We start from the raw sequence: 22,909 nt of genomic DNA, 5'->3' as shown, positions 1-22,909 counted from the left end.
AAAATCATATAAGCCAGTACGTATTAGCCCCGAACAGACTGCTTAGCGGATGGATCCTTGAGCGGAGCAAACCTGTAGGAATGTTCGCGAAGCTCACTTATTTCAGTATGTTCCTTCCTGAAATTCTTCTGAAAAAGAAAATTTCCTGAAATTCTTCTGAAAAAGAAAATTTCCTGAAATTCTTCTGAAAAACAAACTCTTGTGAAGTGAAATGAAGTAAGTTAAGGATCAAGTTAGATTAGTTAGACTAGTTAGGTTAGGGTTAAGCTTATCCTTAATCAGTTAAGTTAGAGGCTTCTCCCCCCTCGCCCAAAAGGTTGACCTTCTTTGACAGATTGTCAGACTAAGCCGCTTGACGTGATTGAATAGACTCAGTAAAACAAACATGAGCGGTTCGAATAAAGGATATGACCGATTGATGCCGTCCGTAGGATAAATGGATCACATGACCGTACATGATGTGTAGTATTTTTGTAGGAAAAAAATTAACACATAGACCTTCATGGAATTTGAATTATTTAATTTGAAAAAAATTATTTCCTTTAGTGGTTAACAAGCGCATCCTTCTTCATGTTGAGAGAAAAATTATTAAAAAGATAATCTTCTGAGAAACAGATTAAAACAGCATTTTCCACACGTTCACCTCAATTATTATTTTTCAGGCAGTATTAGGAAAGGCTAAAACACCGATAACTCCGATTTGAAAAACTCTTGAGTCTTGAGGTTTTCAATTTCAATTTTTAACTCGAAAATCAGCGAAAATAATTGTAATACTTCTTTAATACTTTGCTGACTTATGCCATTATGTAAAATGTTTGTGAATATGAGTGGATCGAGCATCGTTGACCTCAATAACTAGAGTGCAAATAGTCAGCGAGTACTTGAACCACATAATACGTAGATGCGGTGGATACGTGTAGTGCAACCTACACGGACAGCTACATAGCTCCGCTAAGAATCAACAGAGATGAATTTTTATCTAATGCAAAATTAATTAATTTATTTATTAAAGGATAAAACGATAAAGTCACTAGCGTATCAATCCACTCGGGATGCACCAACGCGTTTTACTGGAATTCGTAATCATTGAGGTTTTGGAACGCGTGTTGGCTTTCACAATGACTTTCGGGGGCCAACCGATGATCAAGTCAGTGTTTTTATCCTCCCAGACAAGTCTGGTAGCAATTTATCGACCCCGGAGGGATGAAAGGCTTGGTTGCACTAGGGCGGTTTCGAACCCTCGATCGTGTGGCTATTTAATTTATTATTATCTATTAATTAATTAAACCTTATTATTATTATTATTCAAATTAAATTTATTATTATCTACTAATTAACTAAACTAAGGAACCGGCGTTTTTTCTTGTTATTCGTCATTTGGACTAAGTTCAGATGATGTAACCCCATGAAAACATCGTCTACTGCAAAAATACAGTACGAATGTTACGGTAAGATTCTACGACCTGAAAATTTCGATGGCAGAAGAGAAATTAGAGGAGGCAAAGATACTATATGACGTTTAGTGTTTATTAGCCACCTCATACTATTTTTCCATTTTATTTTAATGCCGATCAAAAGAAAACGAACAAAAAAGGTTTTTTTTGGAAAAAAAATATCAAAAAGCCCACTGTGTGCATTTGGTAGCGGTAAAATACGTACAAAAGTGCACAAAATAAAATATAAAATATATCATAGAAGTCAAAATTTTTCTTTAGACGATAACGTTGCAATAATACCTGCATCATTTCTACATTTCTAGTAAGAAAGAAAAACTTTCGCCTTTGCGTCGTATCCGCCTTTACAGAACATTTCACCCGCTTTTTCCTTTGTTTTTTTTTTGAGATGAACGTAATGCGTTTGTGTGATGACTGGTCTGTGGTGCTGAGTATTATTTTTTTTCTCTACTGAGCTGCATTTTCTGGATGAAAATTCTTGGCCTCAATAACTTTTGTCCTCACTTATTTACTTATTACTGCTGCCTACTGATGATACTCCGGGAAAAAAACTCTAGGACGGTTAGAAAAAAGCAGTAAGTACCTCGACACATGTCCCCTCTTTTCATGGAGATCCCGACCGCCGAACCAGCAATTTCCGTTCCATAATTTACGTCAACACACCAACATTGACGTTGATCGCATTGTATGGGTGCGAACTGAAGCAATTATGTGGTGATCACAAGGGAACAGTATAAGATAGAACGGAACCGATCCAGATAGGTTAAAAAATAAGGAACTTGTTAAAATACAATAAAAATTACTTTAACACTCAGAAAAAATAGGCAGGGATCGTTTGAGAATGTGTAAAAAAAAGTGGAGATGAATCCAAAACAAGTTCAATCCTCAAAAATTCGAAGAAATATCCCACTCACCTTGCCTCTTTCGTCACATTTCGGGATATATCCATTCCTAAGCTTTTGTTCTGGGAGTCTTTTCACCGCTATGACAAAGTGTGCGCAATCTATAAATCTATCGTTAAGAAAAAACTCGGAAGATTCTCACCTTCCCGTCAGAAGATGCTTTTTAGCTATCCAGCGAAATTATTAGGAATTTACACAATTTTTTAATGTTTCCCTGATTAATATTCTCTGTATAAATCCAGAAAAAAAATCCCTCTGACATAAAACGCATACTTGTAGCTTTCGTTGGATTAACACATACAGTACCACAAACGTTCGTGCAACATTTCTCCACATCCATACATTCGAAATCATGTGAACATTTTGCGTAAGCTAAAAAAATAATGAATTATCTTTGTAAACAGAAATCATGGGTAACTTCATCAATCATTGGTATTCTAATAATTTAATGTAAAAATGTCTTTAGTAATGGAAATAAATATGAAATAGGAAAAAATGACAAAATAAAAAGCCGACATGGAAAAACTTACTGCTGCACATTTTTTCATCACCTCCGGGTGGACACATTCCAATTTTTTCTCGAGCAGCAGGGACCTCATTAACATGGCGGGATCGGTCTGAAAAGACGGTTCCGATTATTTTTTCGAATTCTATTATCATTTATCCTTTGTTTGTTTTCCATTAAATGAAATTAGAAATTTCCAGAGGTGTCATCCAGAATTTCTAAGTACAAACTTCGCTAACACTTAACAAACCTATCTGAAAAGAGACTGGCGATAGGGTTGTGTTTGTCGGTCGTATAGGTTCACTTCTCGTGGGAACAGCACTAATTACAGCTACTGGTTGATGGAAGGAATTTGCTGTAATTTTTAGAGTATACTGGTGGTAACGCCAAGCCTAGAGCAATTTGAGCAAGAAAAAAAATAGGAAATAAGGAAAAAAACAAAAAAAAAACGGATGGAAGAAACAGATAAGCAGCAACAGAAAGAAGCAGATGAATGACTGCTGCTGCTCGTAGAAAATTCTAGAACGTAAAAAAAGGGATGCTGACAAAAGAGAGAATAATTTAATATGGTTTAACCCACATTGTACTGGTTTTATTGCCAGATCGGGTTCGATATGGAATCTTCCTAATGGAGACATGCATTCACGACCGCATCCATTTGGGCAACAGATCCGATTGCCTGGACCAAGATCAGTTATTACTGAGTACTTTGCCAATTTTTTTCTTTGGTTCATTGGATTTCCTTAGTCCTATACAAGTTTTTATTTATTTAACCATTCATCTTTGTATTTTTTCCGTTATGACCCATTGGTATAATATTGCCGTATCACCGTAGTAGCTATATTCATGAACTATTCTTATCTTTTCACTACTTATGACTAGGTGTTTCGTGTCACAAAAATTTCAACTTAATATTCTAACTAGTAAATGAATAAGTAACTAGGGAAATAAGTAAATCGCAACTATGCAGCGAGTAGCACTTTTTCTAGAATTTTTTTAACGCCACAAAAAAGATGAAATAAAAGATACGTTTACTATTCTATTTTGCTTCTTCAACATGACTCATTTATTCATGTGTGGAGTTTTTTTCAAATCTTCTACAGAAAACCTTTACTTTATTATTTTAAAAAAACTCCTTAAAAAACTGTACATAGTAGCTTTTGCATGCTTGATTATGTCCAGAGAACCCCAGAAAACAACCCTAGCTAGGGAAAAAATGAATTTTCGAATGCCAGTAAGGATCACCAAATATTTTGAGATAGAAATATTTAGTTTCAAAAATTTATGTGTCTTATAACGTTTACATATAAAGTATTTCTTGGTGCAAATTTCAATTTCTAATAGGCTTCTGGGGGTATAGAAACTTAAAATAGCAGGCAAAAAAAGCCATACCTGAACAATCGCTGTCTTTGTCGCACCGAATAGTGCAGATCCCACCAATAATCCGAGGGCAGTCGTGTCGAGAAGAATCTATGAACGTATTTATTTATTTTCAATTGCGTCCCTACTAAAAATCGTCTCTCAGCGTTAGAAAAATGTTATTCATCGCTGCTCATCAGGACTGGAGCGCTTCTTTGAATGCAATCACTTGAAGAATTTCTGGAGCAACATCTGCGCGACGATCCCATTATTTCTCTCATGACAATGGGAAGCCGCGTGTCAATTACGAAGGTTATTCCGGAATATGCAAGGCATCGACCATTGAAAAAGACAGCACCTGGTTAAGTGACTCGGACGTGAAATAGCAGCAGAACTGGTGAACTCCGAGGACAGGTACGTGACGTGCGAGTGCTAATTTTCACTAACTATTATTGATCGCTCGAAAGAGCGTGAAGTGGAAAACAAAAGTTTAAAAAAAGAGAGAAAACGAAAACGAAAGCGAAAATCCTGTAGAGACTTTCATTGCGGAGAAAATGCGATGAGACATTTCGTCCTGATTTTTCACTGTTTAAAATTTTCTCGCAGCAAAAAAAATCGTGAAAATTGAGATGTGGAACCTCCCAATCAGCCTCTTCAAAAATCTTATAAACTGCGATGCAGAGATAACTACTGTAGAATCATAACACTAAATATTCGCAAAAAAGTCACCTCAATGCAAAACTGTCATGAAAATCCTCCCTTTAAGCCGAAAAAAGTTTAAAAAACTACTAGTGTTTACCAAAACATTTTCGCCCCGGTTATTTTCTTTTTTCCTCAATATATACGCATCTATATATTCAAGATTGGTAGCTATGCTATGTCAAGGACTTTGAGTAGGTTTCTAGTTCAGGAATATCCAGAAAGTAATGAGAACATAGTACTGTTGACGAAACTGTTAATGAAGGTCGTAATACCGGAATTAATTACGGAATTTTGGTTTTGTTAAAGTCGTAATAATAGGAATTAATCCCTTGCAAAAAACGTCTATAAAAAAAAGAAAGTTTTTTTGTGCAAATTAAAAGTCACCACAATCCCGTGAAAAAGTCGTGAAAATCCTTCCTTTAAACAAAAAAGGGTAAAAAAAATGTTAGTGGAACATTTTCATCCTAGAAGATTCTTTTACAGCATCGAATACTGAAGATAGTTGGTATTTTGATTTATTCAGGATAACGTTGTTTTAAAATGAGATGAAGATATGGTAGATGGAGCGTAAGTTAAATTTAAAAACACAAAGTTATTCACAACAAAACACCGAAGAGAACTAGATTCACCGAAGTTCTGCATACATTTGGCTACTCCTCCAACTGTCGCACAACGTTCTCCAATAGCGCAAAGCTTTGCCTGAATGTTTTTTTTTATAAATGCACATTCCGCTGATTTTTTTCTTAACCAAACTCCAATCTCCAAGAAAAAAATGATATTGAAATCCACATTTACGAGGAAAATTGCATACTTGGCATGGGTCAACAGCACAAGCACACGAACAACCGAAACTTCCTTGACGTTGATATCCATTGGCACAAATTAGATTACAGTTTTCTGGTCTCAAAAGACATGAATCTTCAATAGTAGGCGGAAATACGGTAGCACTTCCCGCAAAAAATCCACTCAACCAGAAGTAACTCAGCCAAGCAATCATCATATCGCTCGATCGTGTTCTTACGTTGGACGAAATCGTAAACTTTCAGAAGCGGACATTGATTAGCAACTGGATACTGTGGGAGAATAGGAAGACCAACAGCGAATATTGATTTCTTTTACCTCATGTTCGTACACGATCCACACCTGAGTGGGCGGGGCCAGGCGACGAGGTGTGGCTACTGTGAGGTGGGCGTGGTCAATGTTTGATGTGTTCCCCGCGTCAACGGGTTGGGTATGGCAAACAGTGGAGGATGACATGCGACGATGGATTAAAAACGATCGGTTTCTCCCTGTGAGGTGGAAAGAATTAGGGAAGAGAAGAAGTTTACCAAGTTCCTTAAAGGCATCGCCCCACGTAATATGAGGTGGTACTACAGGGAGTTCGACTGGAGCGCGCCAGCTTTCGCATCTTCCGGTCCGTTTTTTATGGCAATTAGGAAGAAATGGACGGAATCACCCTGCTCTCCATAATCTACTATCCCTTATAAGAATACTCCACCTGAGATCTGCACCACCTCTGATTCGTGGCGTAATGCCTTTAAACTTCAGGGATATGAGATTTATCAGAGAAGTCTTCTTTTAATGTTATTAACACAGCTAACATAGCGTAGAGACTGATAGCGCAATACTGTAGCTGGTAAAAATAGCCAAAATCCACTTTAAGGAGTTTATCACTCAGGAGTTTATCGCTTTTATCAGGAGTAAAAGCGCAACCGTAACCTTATGGCTGTAGATCTAATTGGTATTAACATAAATATTAATCCCTAATACTAAACAGTACAAAAAATTGTCCTGAAAGGCAACTCAAAACTCATTTCAAGGTGGCCTAGTTGCCACAGAAAAGTCATAAACCAGTTGAGCTCAACGTAATCGACACAATTGATTTATTACATACTCCTTTTCTTTTTCTCAACAAGTGAGCTGATCTTATGTTACCGGTTGTTGTGTTCTTAGATGATAAAATTCTTTACTCTTTGTAATTAGTTGGATTTCATAGAAAAGGTGTTTGAGCGATTTCAGAGATACAAATACAAATCCAAATGATCGAGTTTATTAAGTAGATAAATTCTGAGAGAGAAGAGACTGGTTAAGTGATTTACAGAAAGAAATTGTCTACTGTAGCACTCTCAAAAAAAAATGTCAAAAATACAAAAAGTTTTAACAAGAGATGGAAACAGGACAATAAAAATTAGGTCGCTTTTTCCAGCTTTTTTCGAAGTGGTTAGCTCTAGTTGACCACCCTTATCGTCTCTGCCCCGATATCTGTCGATTTGCTTCAGTGGGCGTCAGCAATGCCTTCATCAGTACCGATCGCACGCTAAGGTTTGTTAGTTCTCGCGAAGGTCTGGCAACCAATTTTTTGAAAAGATCTTATAAAGAAGTCTGATCATCGAATCGACGGTCATTCCGTAGTGTGTTTGATGTCGTCTGGTGTCTAGTCGGTGACAGATTCTGTCTTACGATTGTCGTTGAGACACAACACCTGCTTGGTCCACCTAATTCTACATTTGTTGTTATGTGCGGCAGAATCTCTGATCTTCAGTCACTGACGTAGGACTAAACCTCAAATCTCTTTTTTTACTTGCGTAAAGCCTATGACCCAACAGTATTTTAAACCTGCTTATGAGACGCCCATTTTTTCCAAACGTACTTCAAACCAGGAAAAACGGTGATATTGAATAGGAGATCATGAACTCTGATGTAGCGCAGTTGGTAAGAAGTTCCGCTGTCTAGTTGATCGGAGGTTCGAATCCGCCCTAGTGCTCACCAAGTCCTTCATCCCTCCTGAGTCGATAAATTGGTGCCAAACTTGTCTGGGACGATAAAAACGCTGACTTAACACATCGGCTAACCACCGCAAGTCGTTGTATAGGCCAGTTACACGTTCGTAAACCTCAAACGATTCTGAATTGAAGTGAACGTGGTGGCGCATCCCAAGCGAATTGATCAACGCCAGACACTTTATCCCTTATCCTTTACATTTCAATTTAATCGACGGCCTGAAGTTATCGCCTGACGCGATTTCCCGCATCTTCGCTGAGATGTGAAAATAACTCTGCTCATTCTTCTCGATTTTCGGTGTAGAGCTTGCACAGAACCTATGCTTTTTCGGTTTTTCGGTTTTTCGGTTTAGGGTTTTTCGGCTCGGTTCAGAAGTTCTGTTTTCAGCCAGGAGTCCTGTACATGGTAGACCCTTCTGAACACGGTGAACAAGGCGGTCCGCGGCTCTCCTCAGTATATGACCAAATAAGCGAGGACAATTGTCAATTCTCCTGCAGTCAACCACTCTCTCACCGTGGACAGGGCACCCTAAGTTCCAGATCCGTATATCATGAAGAAGCAAATTACGGAAAAATAGACTGGCTGCTCGACTTCGTCGGCGATGAGGGCCGACCACAGGAACTTCGTAAAAGAGATGAATGCAGAAGTTGCCTTAGCGCATTTTTGCTGAATTTGTCTCTCGTAGCTCCTCTTGTTCTTCAGCAAACACCCCAAGTAACAGAACTTATTAAAGAGTTTAATCAGTTGTACCCACCCTGACTCTCTTTGGAGGGATTGAGGAAAACTGCATCTGCTTTACCATAGTAGTCCATAGGCATCCATAGAAGTGGTCCGTAGGCTGTAGTCAGCTTTGATACAAAGTTGACAACTAGACAGTTTTCGTACTGCTTTCCGCGATCATAGCAACATCCTGGAAACGTTCGGGATCGGTCATGGAGCGCCCTGATACCACTAAAACGATGTCGGGAGGATAGTTATCTGATGTTTTTCGCATGATGTCACCAGCAGAGATGTTCAGTGGAAAAATTCCTATCACTGCCACTTACCCTGCTCCAGTTAGGTCTCTACTTCGAACTGTGAAGTAAATCCGCCTGGTGCTTGAATCGCAGCAGTTGCTCCTCTTTTCATGTCAATGATTATGCGCACTCACTACCCTTGAATTCCATTGCCGCGACGCGCGTTGAAATGACGAAACGAATACTACCGAAAATTATTCGTTGGGAGCGACTAATTAGTTTTAAAAAAAAATCCAGGACGCAGTAGTATTATGTCGAATTCATTCCTCTTACTGAGGAACATTCCTCTTTGAGATAGCAACAACCTCTTTTAAGGTTGTTGCTACCTCAAATTCTCTCGCGCTTCTCTCGTGCCTTTTCCTTCTTTCAAGTTTTGTTTTTCAGAAGAAAATGGATATGCGCGAATGCCGCATATTTTTTTAGGAGAAGAGATTTTAAGGACATAAACAGAGAACAACAGAATTCGGGTCTTGATGTATTCCGAACATCCTTTCCGGTACCATTCTTAGCCCTCTAACATGGTATTTGACGTAGAAAATAGAGATAAATAAAGTAGAGAGAAAAACTTCGGTTTTGGTTTTTTAGTCGAATTTTGTGCATCCAAACTTTGAAAATTCCTTGCGCGGATATTTCATCGGCCAAATATCCCTTCTTAGTTACGGTTTTAAATTCTTCATTATTTTAGTTTTTTTTTGTTAGAAATATACACAAATGAACCATTTGTGTATATTAACTCCGTTCGTTGAATGCGAACGAAGCGTCAAAAATTCATCCGTTCTTCATGGACGTCGTCAGCTATAGACATCGAAAGGCGATGTAACTGCCAGGTGATATCATTCCTTCCCAGATTATCTGTATGCCAGTTTGCTACTCTGCTGCTGCTACTGATACTCTTGAAGCGCCGCTCTAGGTATTCCTGGCTATTGAACTTTCATGGATTAGCAAAGGATAGATTCTGTGCAAGCTCTTCCCGAAAATCGAAAAGGTTGGGAAGAGTTGTGATCACATCTCAGCGAAGAAGCGGGAAACCGCGTCAGGCGATAATCTCAGGCCGCCGATTAAGTCGAAATGTAAAGGATAAAGGATTAACAGTCTGGGGTTGATCAATCCGCTTGGGATGCTCCACCACGTTCACTTCAACTCAAATTTCGTTTGAGGTTTATGAACATGCGTGCAGCCTTACAATGACGGCGGAGGAATGCTAGGCTTGGTTTGCACTGGGAAGGATTCCAACCTCCATCCGATTGTAGCCACAGCGGAACCTCTTACCTACTGCGCTCACACCGCCCTTCGTTCGTTTTCAATACAATGGAAAAATTCCATAACATTTCCATATAACTCTCGAGCTACTCTTATGCACTGCGATGCCTTGATTGGCAAGTCTTCGAGTCCTCTCCTATCTCAACTGAATCTGTGACTTTCTTCAGCTCCTTGAATGGAAACCCTCATGAATATCTGATTGTGAACCCAAATTTCATGAAAGACTACATAAATTTTCTTTAAAAAAAACTTTTCTACACCATAAGGACAAATTATGAGGACCGTTAGAATTCTGTCCAGAAGAACTTTTGTTGTTTAAAAGCATCATTCAAGCTATTTCTAGAACAAGCTTCTAGCACTTTTTTTTACCCGACAAAGATATTCCTTCGTATCAGTACAGACCTAAGTGGTAAATCGCTTCTTTTTGTGATGGAGCAACGAAAGTCTTTTTAGTCGTATTGGGAGTGAGACCGGGAACTGGTCAAGGATGGCTGGAGTGGCGTGGTCGCGAGCAAAAGTCGATTAATGTTATCACTCCACCTTTCGATTGTGACTCTCACGCTTCAATGGTCACGTCGTATTGTGTCGTTCGTTTGAAAGACATTACCATTTCTTTATAATTTCGTTTCATTTCATTGCCAACAGTTTTTCTCTACTAGTTTTTGTTTACCTGTTGTGTTTCACATCACATCACACTCTTTGGATCTTTTTAGACCTCAATTCTTATCGCTTCTCTCTCCAGCAGTTGACTGTTCCCAGATCCTAAGGTCTGTTGGTAAAAGCCATTAAGGGATTAAACGAAGGATTTCACTTAAAGAAAATTTTCGGACCTGTCTCATTTTAAGTGTTATTCTAAGAATTCGGTCAATATACATAGATAAACTTGTCTTTACTGTTGCGACATCAGCAATAAACCTGTCGATGTTGCGACCAAAACGAAAAACTCTTCATTTCTAGTTCTCGCCGACTATGTTATGGAGAAATCTCACTCTCTCCTTTGTATAATGTTTAGATTGTCTGCAATCTCTAAGTTATAACGTTTTGTTTTTCGATGCTACTAAATTTTTGGCAGCTATGTCCTTTTGCATCTTCGCTCTGGAAAAAAAGGAAAAAAGTGTTGATTAATGTTCGTTTAGTGCAGGACCTACGTAGTCCCTGTTTTGAAACGAAACCAGTGATTGCAACCATCTCTGGTGTTTTCAATTATGAACTACGTATTTCTCCTGGTTTTTACGTTCTAGTTTTTATATAAAGAACGTGCCTGGGACTAATCCATTCGCTTGTAATGCGCCAACTCGCTTAATTCAAATCAGAATCGTTTGAGGATTTAAAACCCGTGTCTTGCCCATAAAATGACTTCCAGGAGCTATCCGCTTTAACAAGTCATTGTTTTCATCCTCCCAGACAAGTTTGGTGCCAAAGTTATCGACGCCGAAGAGATCTGGAAGGCTTGGGTGATTCTGCGACGGTTTCGAACCATCGATTGATGGTGCAGTCACAGCGGATTCTCCCACACCCGCTCCAACCTCTATATTTAGGTCACAGTTGTCAACATATAATAATTCGCAATCAATTATCTCTAATATTTTGACTCTATAACAATTTCGTGATGACGTAGCATTATGGAGATGGCTTCTTCTTCTACTAAAATAATATACAACTGCACATTTCGATATTGTAAATCTGTAAAATATACGAAATAAGTAAAAGCCAAAAACTAAAATAGCTTAGCATATCATATATATAAGTCTATTGGAACTACAGAAGTTTGAATTTTTCGAAACAATCAGAAACTCGTGACTTCTCGACGCAGCCACTACTCTAAGGCACTAGCGTGAGTTACAACAGTACAGCGCAAGCACACTGCCCGTAAAGTAGAGTTCAGCAAGGGTTTCTTTTCCGTTGCGGTCGCCGCCGGCGAAATACCGTATGTAGGAAAGGAATTGGTAATCGGGTTCAGTACAAAAACCATCGTTTCCGATTTGGTGGATCCTGGGGTTTTTCGATCGACTTATGGACCGACTGCGGTGTAGTTTAGGTGAGTGGAAGGAAATGTGCGCGTCTCACAGCCAGTGGACCGAAATAATTTCACCTTACTGTGTTTACTTGACACACGCTATCTTTCCATGTCACCGCCGTTATGGTCATCACGGTTAGGCAGTGAATAGTGTACATAACTAGTCCACATACATATAAAAGTGCGTAACCGAATGTCAACCACATAGTGCAGTCCACACCTTCGTATCTGGACCCATTTTCCAATTCACGCTTCACTTAAAGGCATCAGCCCACGAATCTGAGGTGGTACGGATTTCAGGTGGAGTATTCGTATACGGCATGGTAGATCATGGAGAGGGGGCTGATTCCGTCCATTCCTTTCTAATTGACGTAAAAAAAGTAAAAACAGTCCAGAAGATGCTGCGCCGCACAGGGCTGGCGCGCTCCAATCGAATTCGTTGTGGAAAATAGCGCGCCGGGACGCTCGAAACCGTATCTTCCGGGCTGTTTTTACGACAATTAGGAAAAAATGGATTCGTGGAGTGATGCCTTTAGGGGATTTTTTCTCGTATAAACATCACATTACTGGCATACTATGGGTAAAACGTTGGAATGCTTAACCGCTGTACGTTGTGTCCTCCGGAAAGAATGGATTGGACACGCCAACTACCGAAATTGTCAAAAATTTCATCGCTCTTCTAGGTACCTACTAATGACTGCTGAGATGATGCCAAAAAGAGCCCTATTCATTTTATGCGGTTTTTCGACCTTTTTATGTTGGTTCATTCGACTCTGTTTCGAAAACACATTGAAATAGTCGTCCTCTGGGGTGTGCTCGGCTCGAATCTCTATTATCTCAATACAAAAAAAAATGTTTCCCACCAAAACTGGACGGATCATTTATTCGTGTATTCGAACGGACAAAATGCATTAATATTTCTACGTCCATATTTTGCTGAAGAATTCAGGAAAGCTTAGTCCAATACATATTGGTTTCGATGACAATTTCATATTGTTGTCATAGAAGTGAGCCAAAGACAGGAATTAATTTTTATCTTTCACAGTATACACTTAACTTACATGTTGTCCTATTTACAAATCGAAGTCTTTTTTTTCTGAGAGGGATGCAAAAATGGGGTGATGACATCAGATGAAAGTGGAAGTAAAATTACTTGAATCAAAATAAATTTTACCTTTATTTTTTCTCTAACTCTTTGCTAAAAACGACTTTGTGATTGGGCTGGATTGATTGTTTACTATTCTCGCACGACTATTGCTTTTCCAATTATGTAGTCTACACTGCTGTTTTAGTAAACAAAAATCTTCAAAGGTTTGCATGCAGTTGCCCTGCGATCAGAAATTGATCTATTTAATATAGAACGACCCTACAAGGAACACAGGATACTTTTCTCAACAAAAAGATCAAATCATTAATCAGTTACGACAATGTGCATTCCTAAACCTTGCGTTTCATTTGTTTTCAGCCCTAGCACCACTGATCCATTGTGATTTTATTTAGTTATCCTATTTGTCTTCATATAGCGTATTAGTTTTTGCCATTATTTATTTAAAATAGATCAAATGATTCGGTTCTCTCCACGTGAATAAGAAGTCATTAGGATTACAAAAATACATAAAACAAGAAGAGAAAACATTTATAGTGACTATTGTTTTTTTAAAATATTTTTTGAAACTTTTTTGTCCAATCTTCAGATATTCTAATATTTGCACTCTCGGATGTAATACTATCTTAAATGCTCCTAAGATATAATATTTTCTTGACTTTAACTTTCTGTGGTGTACAATCCTTCTAGAACGTGCTCTCCCTGTTTGCTCCACATGATGTTCATTACATTTTTTATCTGATTTTTTTGAACTTCTTGCATGGACTTAAGAGATCAAGCGATCGTGACCCTCTTTCCCCGAATTCAATTTATTCCTCTCCTAGGAGGGCTTTTATATATACTTAATGTATCTTTTCTATTTTTCTTTGTTCTTCTCCTTGAAAGGCACTGTTCGACTGGGGAATGAGACGAGGTTCACATGTACCGCGATGAAAACGCGCAACTCATTATACAAACATTGAACTGAATTAAAATTAGAATCACTCAGGGTCATTCCGTATTTTCGCGAATTCATTCCTGCAAAACATTGCTTTAAAGAGTTATTTGTGACCTTTTTCAAAATGAAAAATGCACACAGGAGATGTTGATGATGATGTTTTATTCAGACTGTTCAAAAAAAGATTAGTACAGTGACCAACACAGAAAGTGTTAAAACCGCTTCCACGAACCAGAACAACAATTTTTAGGAAAAAAAAACAACCCAGGTGTCAAAAAAGAGGAATGTACCATTATTAAATCGACTGCATTAAAAGTGTAATCGTAATTATTATCCAGTAGAAAAAGCACAGAAATAAGCAAAAAAAGAGGAAATTGTGGTGACTTTCTCATTAAAACACTAAGAGATAATCGCTAAAACTAAGTTCTTAAAAGAAAGCAATATCTAACCTTCTAAACACTTTGTTCAGACTCTGCCTTCAGTCTGGAAAATTTCCAGCATCTATTCATACTCAACTCATTGCTAACGTAAACTACCTCTTCTCTTTGTTAAAATTAGTTCACTTTGACCTATTTTATCTTGATATGTAGGGCATTTATCAATGCTGCACTATCAGCTAAGAGGACATTATCGTGAAGGTAAATAAAGCGATCCAGAACACTCGTACACTTATATATGTGCACCTCTATTTTATTTCATTAATCATGCATCAAAACGACGTTGCTGAATTAGCAGCATATTCTGGGGATCGACAGCCATAGTGAACGGATTTTGCTCATCATTCATTACGTATATCCTCCATAGCAGCACTGGCGCCGCTTAGGTCCCATCGGTACTGTAAGGTCGACATAGAATGTACTGCAGCGGCTGTATTCGATTCTACTAATAAACTTTTCCATGGCCTTGTTTGTGTTAATTTAAAGGCAGCACACGACGAAATTTACGTTGAAACCTCAGGTTCCAGGGGAATTATAGTGTTTGCGTTACGAAAAGGAGCGCGACACCGCCCAATTCCCTCTAGTCGTCCTAAAGAAGGCACAGTAAGTATAAAAACTGACAAACAAAGCTGATCTATCAAATATGAAAAAAAAAACAAAAAAAAAACAAACAAGAATAGTGAAAATTCTATTCTCATGCATGAGAAAGATAGATACAGTAGGGAGAAATCACTGAGTTTTGAGAGAGTTTTGCGCTATGTGATTACTAAAGATGTTAGTAAAAAAACGTTTTTGAAATTTATCCAGGAACAAAACTTTCTCTTTGATTGCTCTTTTGTTTGATCGAACAATTTCCCCATAAAGTGGAATCCACCTGTGTTTCATTATTTGCACCCTTTTACTTGAATATCTCATGAAAAAGCTGTGATTACCCTAAAAGTGACTTAAAGGGAGGGTACCACGAATCTGACGTGGTGGGGAAATCCGCGGGAAAATCTGAAGTTTGGATTGTAGACTGCGGGATCAGGGATGGTCCCGCTCATCTTATCGTAACCGTCGTGAAAGACGGTGTGGATGACGACGTTTTTTTTAAAAGACGATTTTAGTTGTAACGCACCACTGTTGTCCGCGCGCAGCATCCAAGTGCGATCGATCAAAAATTAGTGATAATCAGTGAATCAAGTAAAACCAATGAATAGACCGCTGAGGGGACCTTAACATGAGTATAGAGGGGCGTTCTAACGTACTTCGTAGGACCTAAAGTGGTTCCCACGCCGTTTATTACAACGATCAGGGGAAGATGAGCCTAACCACCCCTGATCCCGCCATCCACAACCCCATCTCTAGCTTTTCCTGTTTCGTCCTGCTTTTCCTTTTCCCTCACCATGTCGGATTCGTGGTATACTGCCTTTAAGGATGTTCAATGCTGTGCTGTGTCACGTGTTCATTTACGGTGTCACCAGAATATTTTTGCACGAATCATGATAGGGATTAAAAAATAACCGGAGACATTTACTGCCTAGATGTTGCATCATCTAAATAAAGAAGCTGTCAACTCAGTAGTTCGACTTTTATCTCAATAACAAATGCTATGAACACAAGCACCAATTTATTTGATGCATTACTGTCAAGGTAAGTAATTTCTTCACCGTACTTGAAAGCAAATTTCTGCCAAAAACACCTTACCAGGAAATTTACTGTACTCGATCTCGATTGATATCTGAAACACAACGTGTGAATTGACTTTTTTGTACGAATTTTCCTACGAGGCACGTTAGAACGCCCCATCACTGCACACGTACCGCATCTGCGAGCGAGTGGAAGGTAATCCGTGAGATTTCATCTCCAGCCCCTCCAACTAAAACCAACGCATGGACTAAAAAGAAAGCCGACGGAGTACAAAAAAACGGTGTTTTAGGGTGCCTCGTAGGAAAATTCGTGCAGGGTGCTGTTTTCAACTGTTTGTTTTTTCCACTTTTCCACTGCTTCCTGGACGATGGAGGAAAAATGAACGTGAACACGCTCATCTTCCTAACTTGTAACCCTAATGCTTTGTCTTCATCGAAACATCCGAACATCGTCAGCTTTGTTGGATAGTGTCTTTAAAGTTTGAAGTTGACTAAATAAATAATATAGTACTTAATAAACACAGTAAATAAACGGAGCTGGTAATAAGAAGCAGAAGGCTTCCTACATGAACCAATTTCTTCAACTTTATTAGAAATCATAGTGATCATTCTGTTTTCGATATGTTTCCATTAAAATTAAGCCAAATGATTATTTTGTGCATGAACGGTCGTGATTTTAACCTTGAAGAAACTTTTACGCTTTTCAATTCAAAGCATATTATATTTAAGTTCCGTCATAAGGATTTTTGCATGTCCTTTCTACGTATCCTTTTTGTATCTAAACTATATTTTTGCTGGGGGGACAATTCTCACTTGGAGCGTGTGTAGCGCAGTCGGTAGAAGGTTCGCCTCTGACTGCATGATCGATCTAAGGTTCGAAACCGCCCTTGCACCAACCAAAATTTTATTTCACCGAGCTAGATAAAGTGACACAAGGAATTTCTCTGGGGAGGGGAGGGCCGAGGTGTTGAGGAGGGGTAGGTAAAAACCTGGTCTGATGGATGGGCCTGGCTTTCGCAATCGATTGAGTAAGGTAATAAATACTCCAACAACTCCGCATTGCTGTTAAACAAGTAGGTGCATCATAGGCGTTTAATACGTCAGAGACTTTGTCCTCAATCCTTTCAATATGCATTCCACGAATTTGGCGAGGTAAGAGAATCTGCGGGAAAAGCTGGAGATGCGGTTGGCGGCGCTGGTGACTTTTATCATTTTATTGCAGTTAATAGTTGCTCTCCGGATTAAAGACGGTATTAAAGGGAGAATAACACCAATCTGACGTGGTGAGAGAATTGATGGGAAAAGCTAAAGGTACAGTTGTGAAATAAAGACGCCGTTCTTTCCTACGAAATCGGTTGCAACTCGCCACCTTTGAGCACACGCCGCATCCACGTGCGAGCGGCAGAAGATCGATGTTGTCTTCTCACTAACCTTTTCCAATGAAACCAATAAATAAGCTGCTAAGGGGACCGGAAGTGGAGGAGCGTTCTGACGCACCTCGTAGAAAATGAAAGGTTTCCACGCCTTTTTTTACGACGAATAGGGGAAAATGAGCGGAATCACTCCGCATCCGGCAATCTATAACCTCATCCGTAACTTTTCCCGCGGATTCTCCTGTCAGATTCATGGTATCGTGACATTGAATCGGCTTCATTGATGAGTCCTTTATTTCCGTTTTGAGTCTAGTCTATCCACTTGACTCATGTACATTTATGAGAAGTGTATGTAGAGTTATTCTGACAAAGTTTTATCTATGAGGCTCTTTCTTGGTTGAAAGTGAATTCGGAAACTTACAAATCTTTGGCTTGTCTACTTCAATCATCTGGAAGTTCCCTTCTCAGCCACATAATCGAGTTTTATCTAGAACTTCTCATTCGTCAAACTTATTCAATATATTTGTTGAGCGTGGCTCCTGTTTCTGAATTCTGATTCTGAAATTGCTGACAGATAAATTAACTTCTTCAGGGTTGAACCACATCCCGTCGGGATGATCGCCACACTGGCGCATATTGCGCAAAATTGGGAGTCCGTTGGGAACGAGTTTTTGAGGACTTTTAAGGATTATCCCTATTTTCTGGCCGCAATCAAAGGGATCAGAAACGGACTTATGTGAGCATTACAAAATCTGAACAAATTTAAATTTATCAAAAGCGAATTGTCAACTTTCTGAGAGATTTTAAATAAAACAGCATCCTTCGTAAATTCGGGATTTTTTTTTAATTTAAACGTGTTGTACTGACGTCTACAATGAAGCGACATGACGCACGGTGCAGCTGCGTAAGCGGCTGTGCTTGAAGTGACGCGGTGGAGATAGCGGTTGGAATCAAGATGGGACCATCCATCGCGAACTGCAGCGATGAGAGGTGTTAGCAAGGGTTTTCCTTTGAAACAACAAATAATAAATAAGTAAATAAGAAATAAATATTAATAACCGCCGCACAGCTTCGAGAGCAGCCAATTACGCGACTGTTCCTTGACCCTACTATGCTTTGCCCATTTCTGTGAATCCGAGGGCGCAAATAATGAAAACATTTTGATCTCTTTCAGCTATGGGACAAGAATCAGAGCACCGCACGCTTTTGTCATGGTTTTCTTGTTCGGGCAGGGAACGTGAGTTTTTTTTTTAGTTTTTAGGAAAAACAAATTTTCAAGAATATATTTTGTCGTCCATTTTCCCTCACAAAATGTAAATTGTTTCCAACTATTTCAGTTAGTGCAGATGAGAAAAAAATGAGCCAAGATAAAAACAGGTTTTTGTTAAACTTTCGAGGAATAAATAAGTAAATAAGAAATAAATAATGATAACCGCCTGCGGTCTTTTTCATGTTTGTTCACCACATATAGAATATTTGGGATCTCCGGTACCTTTTCAGATTGCTCGAGAAAATCCTAACGATTCTGCGGTTGACAAGAATACACGCTATGAATCTGGCTAAATTTGCATTCTCCTTTCGACTCGTCAAAGAATTTCTGATGAGAATTGATGGCACTAAAGGTAATGAATTACGGGACATAACTTCTCCTTCAGATGCAGTTAGCAAAATTTTTTTGTGCCGTGGAACTTTTCACATTTCTGCAGGATTTTCTCTCTAGGACATCCACGTGAATGGCAGTCTTTTGTTGCTGGTGCGATTGTCGGATACTTTGTTTTTGGCGATGATAACTCGGTAAACATGCAGGTAATAATCTTTTCCACATATTGTGGTAAAGAAAAATTGGAGAAAAAATGATTTGTATTAAATGAACAGAGAATAATAATTGAAAAACTCGACTAAGATCTGATCAAGTACTCCCGAACTAACGCGTTGTTGAGGTTGTTGAGCGTCTGTGCCCGTCTGCCTTGAGACCCTCTCCTCGTAGGGGTGCAAGATTGCTGGGTCCTGTAATGTGGTCCCCGTCCTGCAATGAGGAAGCCTCAGACGCCCGACAGCGGAGCGCACAGCGTACGTACGCGCGAGATCAGGAGAAATTGATCTGACTTAAGGGCAGCATACCACGAATCTGAGGTGGTGCGGATTTCAGGTGGAGTAACCGTGTACGGGGTCGTAGATTACGGAGGCGGGGGTGGTTCCGCTCATCTCCTTCTGCATCACTGCAAACAGCCGCCTCCAGAATGCTGTATTGTACGACGCCATTCATTGCAACGCTCCACCCCTTGCACCGCCTCCGCCCTGCGACTCGCCGAAAATCAATTCGGAGTGCTTCGATTGGCAGAAAGGAACGCTACGCGTGCAAGAGTGGCGCGCTGCAACAGAAGGTATCGAACAGAACAGCATTCAGGAGCGCAGTGATTCAGGGAGAGGTAAGCGGAACCTCCCCGGTTTCCATAATCTACGACCCCGTATACGGATGCTCCTCCTGAAATCCGCTCCACCCCAGATTCGTGGTATGCTGCCTTTAACAATGTTCCTTAGTTTGTGAATCTCTAAACAGTTTCAAGATAATTATGCGAATAACCTGCACGTAGTGAAGGGTCAGAATTGGTAAGTGCTGCATACTGTAGCCGAACGGAGTAGTCAAGAATCCTTGATTGTTTCTTACTGTAGCAGTACAAAAGTGATGTTACAATACAAAAAGATATGATACGATGAATTATGATTGTATTGTACGATTATGTGGAAGCATCGACGTAAAAAAATATTCCCAACAAAAATTAAGATGAACACTCGCTATTAAAAATAATATTAGAAAAGAAGTGCTGTTGTGGTGAGAAACAGATGAAACTCCAGGATTTCAGATGTAAATGGAGAAGCATGAGGTGGTATTTTTTGATCACTATAGGGATACGTCTAAGTCGGAAGTATTAATCCTCCGAATGTTCTCAAACTTTCAAAATAGGTTCTCAAAAATTAGAACCTAGTAGGGGACAGTGAATACCCTGCAAAAAAACTGAAAATTGGTGTGTTTGGTCCAACCAATACTTGTTTGCAGATATTGTTCTGTCCTAAAATTCTATAATTTGGAAAAAATTTGGAAAAAAAAAACTAAATAATACATTTAAAAAAAACTAAACCGGAGCTCATCCATTGATTTTATTTTAGGTCAATATGTATTTGCTTTCTCGAATTACGATAGGTCTGGCTAAACTACTGGTTAAGAAGGAAGTTATACCACAGCCAAGTAAGTGCTGATTGCCTCACTTTTTTTACTTAACACTTAAGAAAATAAAGTTAAAGAATAAAGGTTTGTAGTCGTAGAGTAAAAACAATGAAGCTTGCTTCTGTGACGTTCGCGAGCTACTTCTTCCACATTCTAACTGAAAGAATTGGTAGACGTGGTTACGACTAGGTTACTCACCATTCCTGAGGTGCGCAAGCTCTTGGCTTCGCTTACCTTGCACCTATCAAGGCAACGTTTCTAGTACTTTCAAGTTCATTCATTGCCTGGGGGGAAATCGAGTGGATGCAGGAAGCGGACCGATCTCAACCCAACTAAGAACAACTGGGCAGCATTCAACTTTTCCTAAAAGAAGGAGAAGCTTCCGTGAGAAGAAGGTAACCGGCTTCCCGGCAACTCCAAGACGGCGTGGAGCACAGACTACCCCGCTCGAGCTTACCACAGGGTGTTAGCGGGACCCGCGGTTAGTTGGCTGGCTTGGCATCGAGCATATGAGTGCTGCAGGACACCGGCAAAATCTCGCAAATGTCGAAACGTACTGTAAATCCACGTAGGAGATAAGTCAAAGACAAAATCATTAGTTCTATCGTATCTTTGATACTTCTATTCATATTTGATCAATTTGGTGATCCTTTTTTAATTCATGATCTCAGATTTATTTTACCGTAAATTTTTTAAAACGAAATTGAGATGCAATGAGTAAGAACTAGGCAAGGTCTCTCTTCGGTTCTGAAACAAGAACAGTTTTTGACGCGAAGAAAATTTTGCGGGCCAGAAACAGATGGTGATCCGAGGTGCCAAAATTAGGAGAACACAGCGGGAAAGCTTCGGATAGACGCCGAAGATACCGTGCGGGTAGCAGACGTTCACCAATGTCCATCGCTCGGAATGGCTAATACCAGTGCAGAAAGATCGTTCCCAGATAATGCCTATTTATTTTGGTGCACACAGTCCTGCTTTGCTCCTTATTACGATATGGGCTGAAAGATTCCATGAACAGTCCAGCACTTTCTCGAATGCCTAGAAAAACGCTCAGGCTCACAGACAGGCAGATCTTCCGAGTTTCGAAGGGACTCTCTAACATTGACATTCGACATTCTACATTCTAGACGACAACATTCTAGAGCTAATGTAAATTCAGTTAATGTCCCAATAAAATGGATATTTATGCGAATGCTGTTTATTTCCACTGCTACTGTGATATTCGCGCAAGACTGCCGCTGGCATCAACACATAAAATTTGAAAGGAGCAACCTGATCGATTGTCACCGAAAATGCTATGCATTTCAGTGGATTATAATCTTAGATTTCGTCAAAGTAATGGATTCAGAGTTAAATATTCGTCTAAGTTATACATATGGTCGGATGAAAACAGGGCGATTGAGCGTAGAAGTGAAGATCTTTCGACGATTCCTAGCGCCAACTATCGCTGCAGTTCCCGATGGTCTCACCTCGATTCCAACCGCTCTCCCCACCGCAACGCTTCGAGCGCAGCCACCTACGCAACTGTACCGCGCTTCATGTCATTTTGACCTTATTACACCTTATCAGTGAAAATCCCCGATTTTTTGCAGAATTCAAAGTCTTTCCGGTGTATGCTGCGTTCTGTTGGGGTGTCGTGCTATGGTTGTTCGAACACTACACAGATGTGCTGCAAGGGTCCCTGATCAGCAGTATGACATACCTGTACAAGGATTCGAATTACTGGACCGACTTCAAAACGTTTATGATTCGAAACAAATGATTCCTATTTGCATTGTATTGATTTTCCCCATCCTACACTGGATATTTCTTTTTTTTTTCTTGGTTACAAAATGCAAGAATACTTTAAGCAGCAAGGCTGCTTACGCATAAAATCGATTGTTATTTTTTAAGTGTATAGAATGTTTAGAAGGCTGCACTTCGCTTTGCCTTAGGTGTGTAATTTTAGCGATTATCTCTTAGTGTTTTAATGAAAAAGTCATCAAATTTTTTCTTTTTTTTTTGTATATTTTTGTGCTTTTTCTAATGGTAATTACGATTACAACTTTAATGCAGTTGGTTTGTTGATGGTACTTTCCTCTTTTTTTTCGACATATGGCTTGTTTTTTCTTTCTTCTAAAAATTGTTATTCTAGCTCATGGAAGCGGTTTTAACACTTTCTGTCACTGTACTAATTTTCTTTTTGAGGAGTTGATTTTTCCTGTGCC

At 39.4% G+C, this 22,909-nt stretch overlaps 2 protein-coding genes across 4 annotated transcripts in view; one reads left to right on the top strand and one right to left on the bottom strand.

The window, feature by feature from the left end:
* Nucleotides 1-6,179, bottom strand: part of RB195_003304 (uncharacterized protein) — a gene marked incomplete at both ends in the record, with an annotated part of 40,187 nt that extends 34,008 nt beyond the window's left edge. For 2 of the 3 annotated variants that reach the window (XM_064200904.1, XM_064200903.1), the window contains 9 exons: nt 2,038-2,152; nt 2,369-2,457; nt 2,630-2,728; nt 2,887-2,973; nt 3,112-3,216; nt 3,442-3,540; nt 4,254-4,331; nt 5,552-5,621; nt 6,042-6,179. In XM_064200904.1, coding sequence (XP_064056783.1) covers nt 2,038-2,152; nt 2,369-2,457; nt 2,630-2,728; nt 2,887-2,973; nt 3,112-3,216; nt 3,442-3,540; nt 4,254-4,331; nt 5,552-5,621; nt 6,042-6,179 — 880 coding nt within the window. The remainder of the gene's footprint in view (nt 1-2,037; nt 2,153-2,368; nt 2,458-2,629; nt 2,729-2,886; nt 2,974-3,111; nt 3,217-3,441; nt 3,541-4,253; nt 4,332-5,551; nt 5,622-6,041) is intronic. The other variant, XM_064200902.1, reaches the window with a different exon arrangement.
* A 9,887-nt stretch (nt 6,180-16,066) lies between these two features.
* Nucleotides 16,067-22,464, top strand: RB195_003303 (uncharacterized protein; the record flags this gene model as incomplete). The annotated part of the gene is made up of 7 exons (XM_013451960.2): nt 16,067-16,107; nt 18,069-18,212; nt 18,651-18,713; nt 18,977-19,098; nt 19,197-19,282; nt 20,645-20,723; nt 22,295-22,464. The coding sequence occupies 7 exons, from the start codon at nt 16,067-16,069 to the stop codon at nt 22,462-22,464; spliced, it is 705 nt and encodes a 234-aa protein (XP_013307414.2).
* Nucleotides 22,465-22,909: the final 445 nt, after the last annotated feature.

The sequence above is a fragment of the Necator americanus genome, chromosome IV (genome assembly GCF_031761385.1).
Source record: "Necator americanus strain Aroian chromosome IV, whole genome shotgun sequence".
NCBI lineage: Eukaryota > Metazoa > Nematoda > Chromadorea > Rhabditida > Ancylostomatidae > Necator > Necator americanus.
Note: the sequence above shows the minus strand (reverse complement) of the source record. Positions and strands in the feature narration are given on the sequence as shown.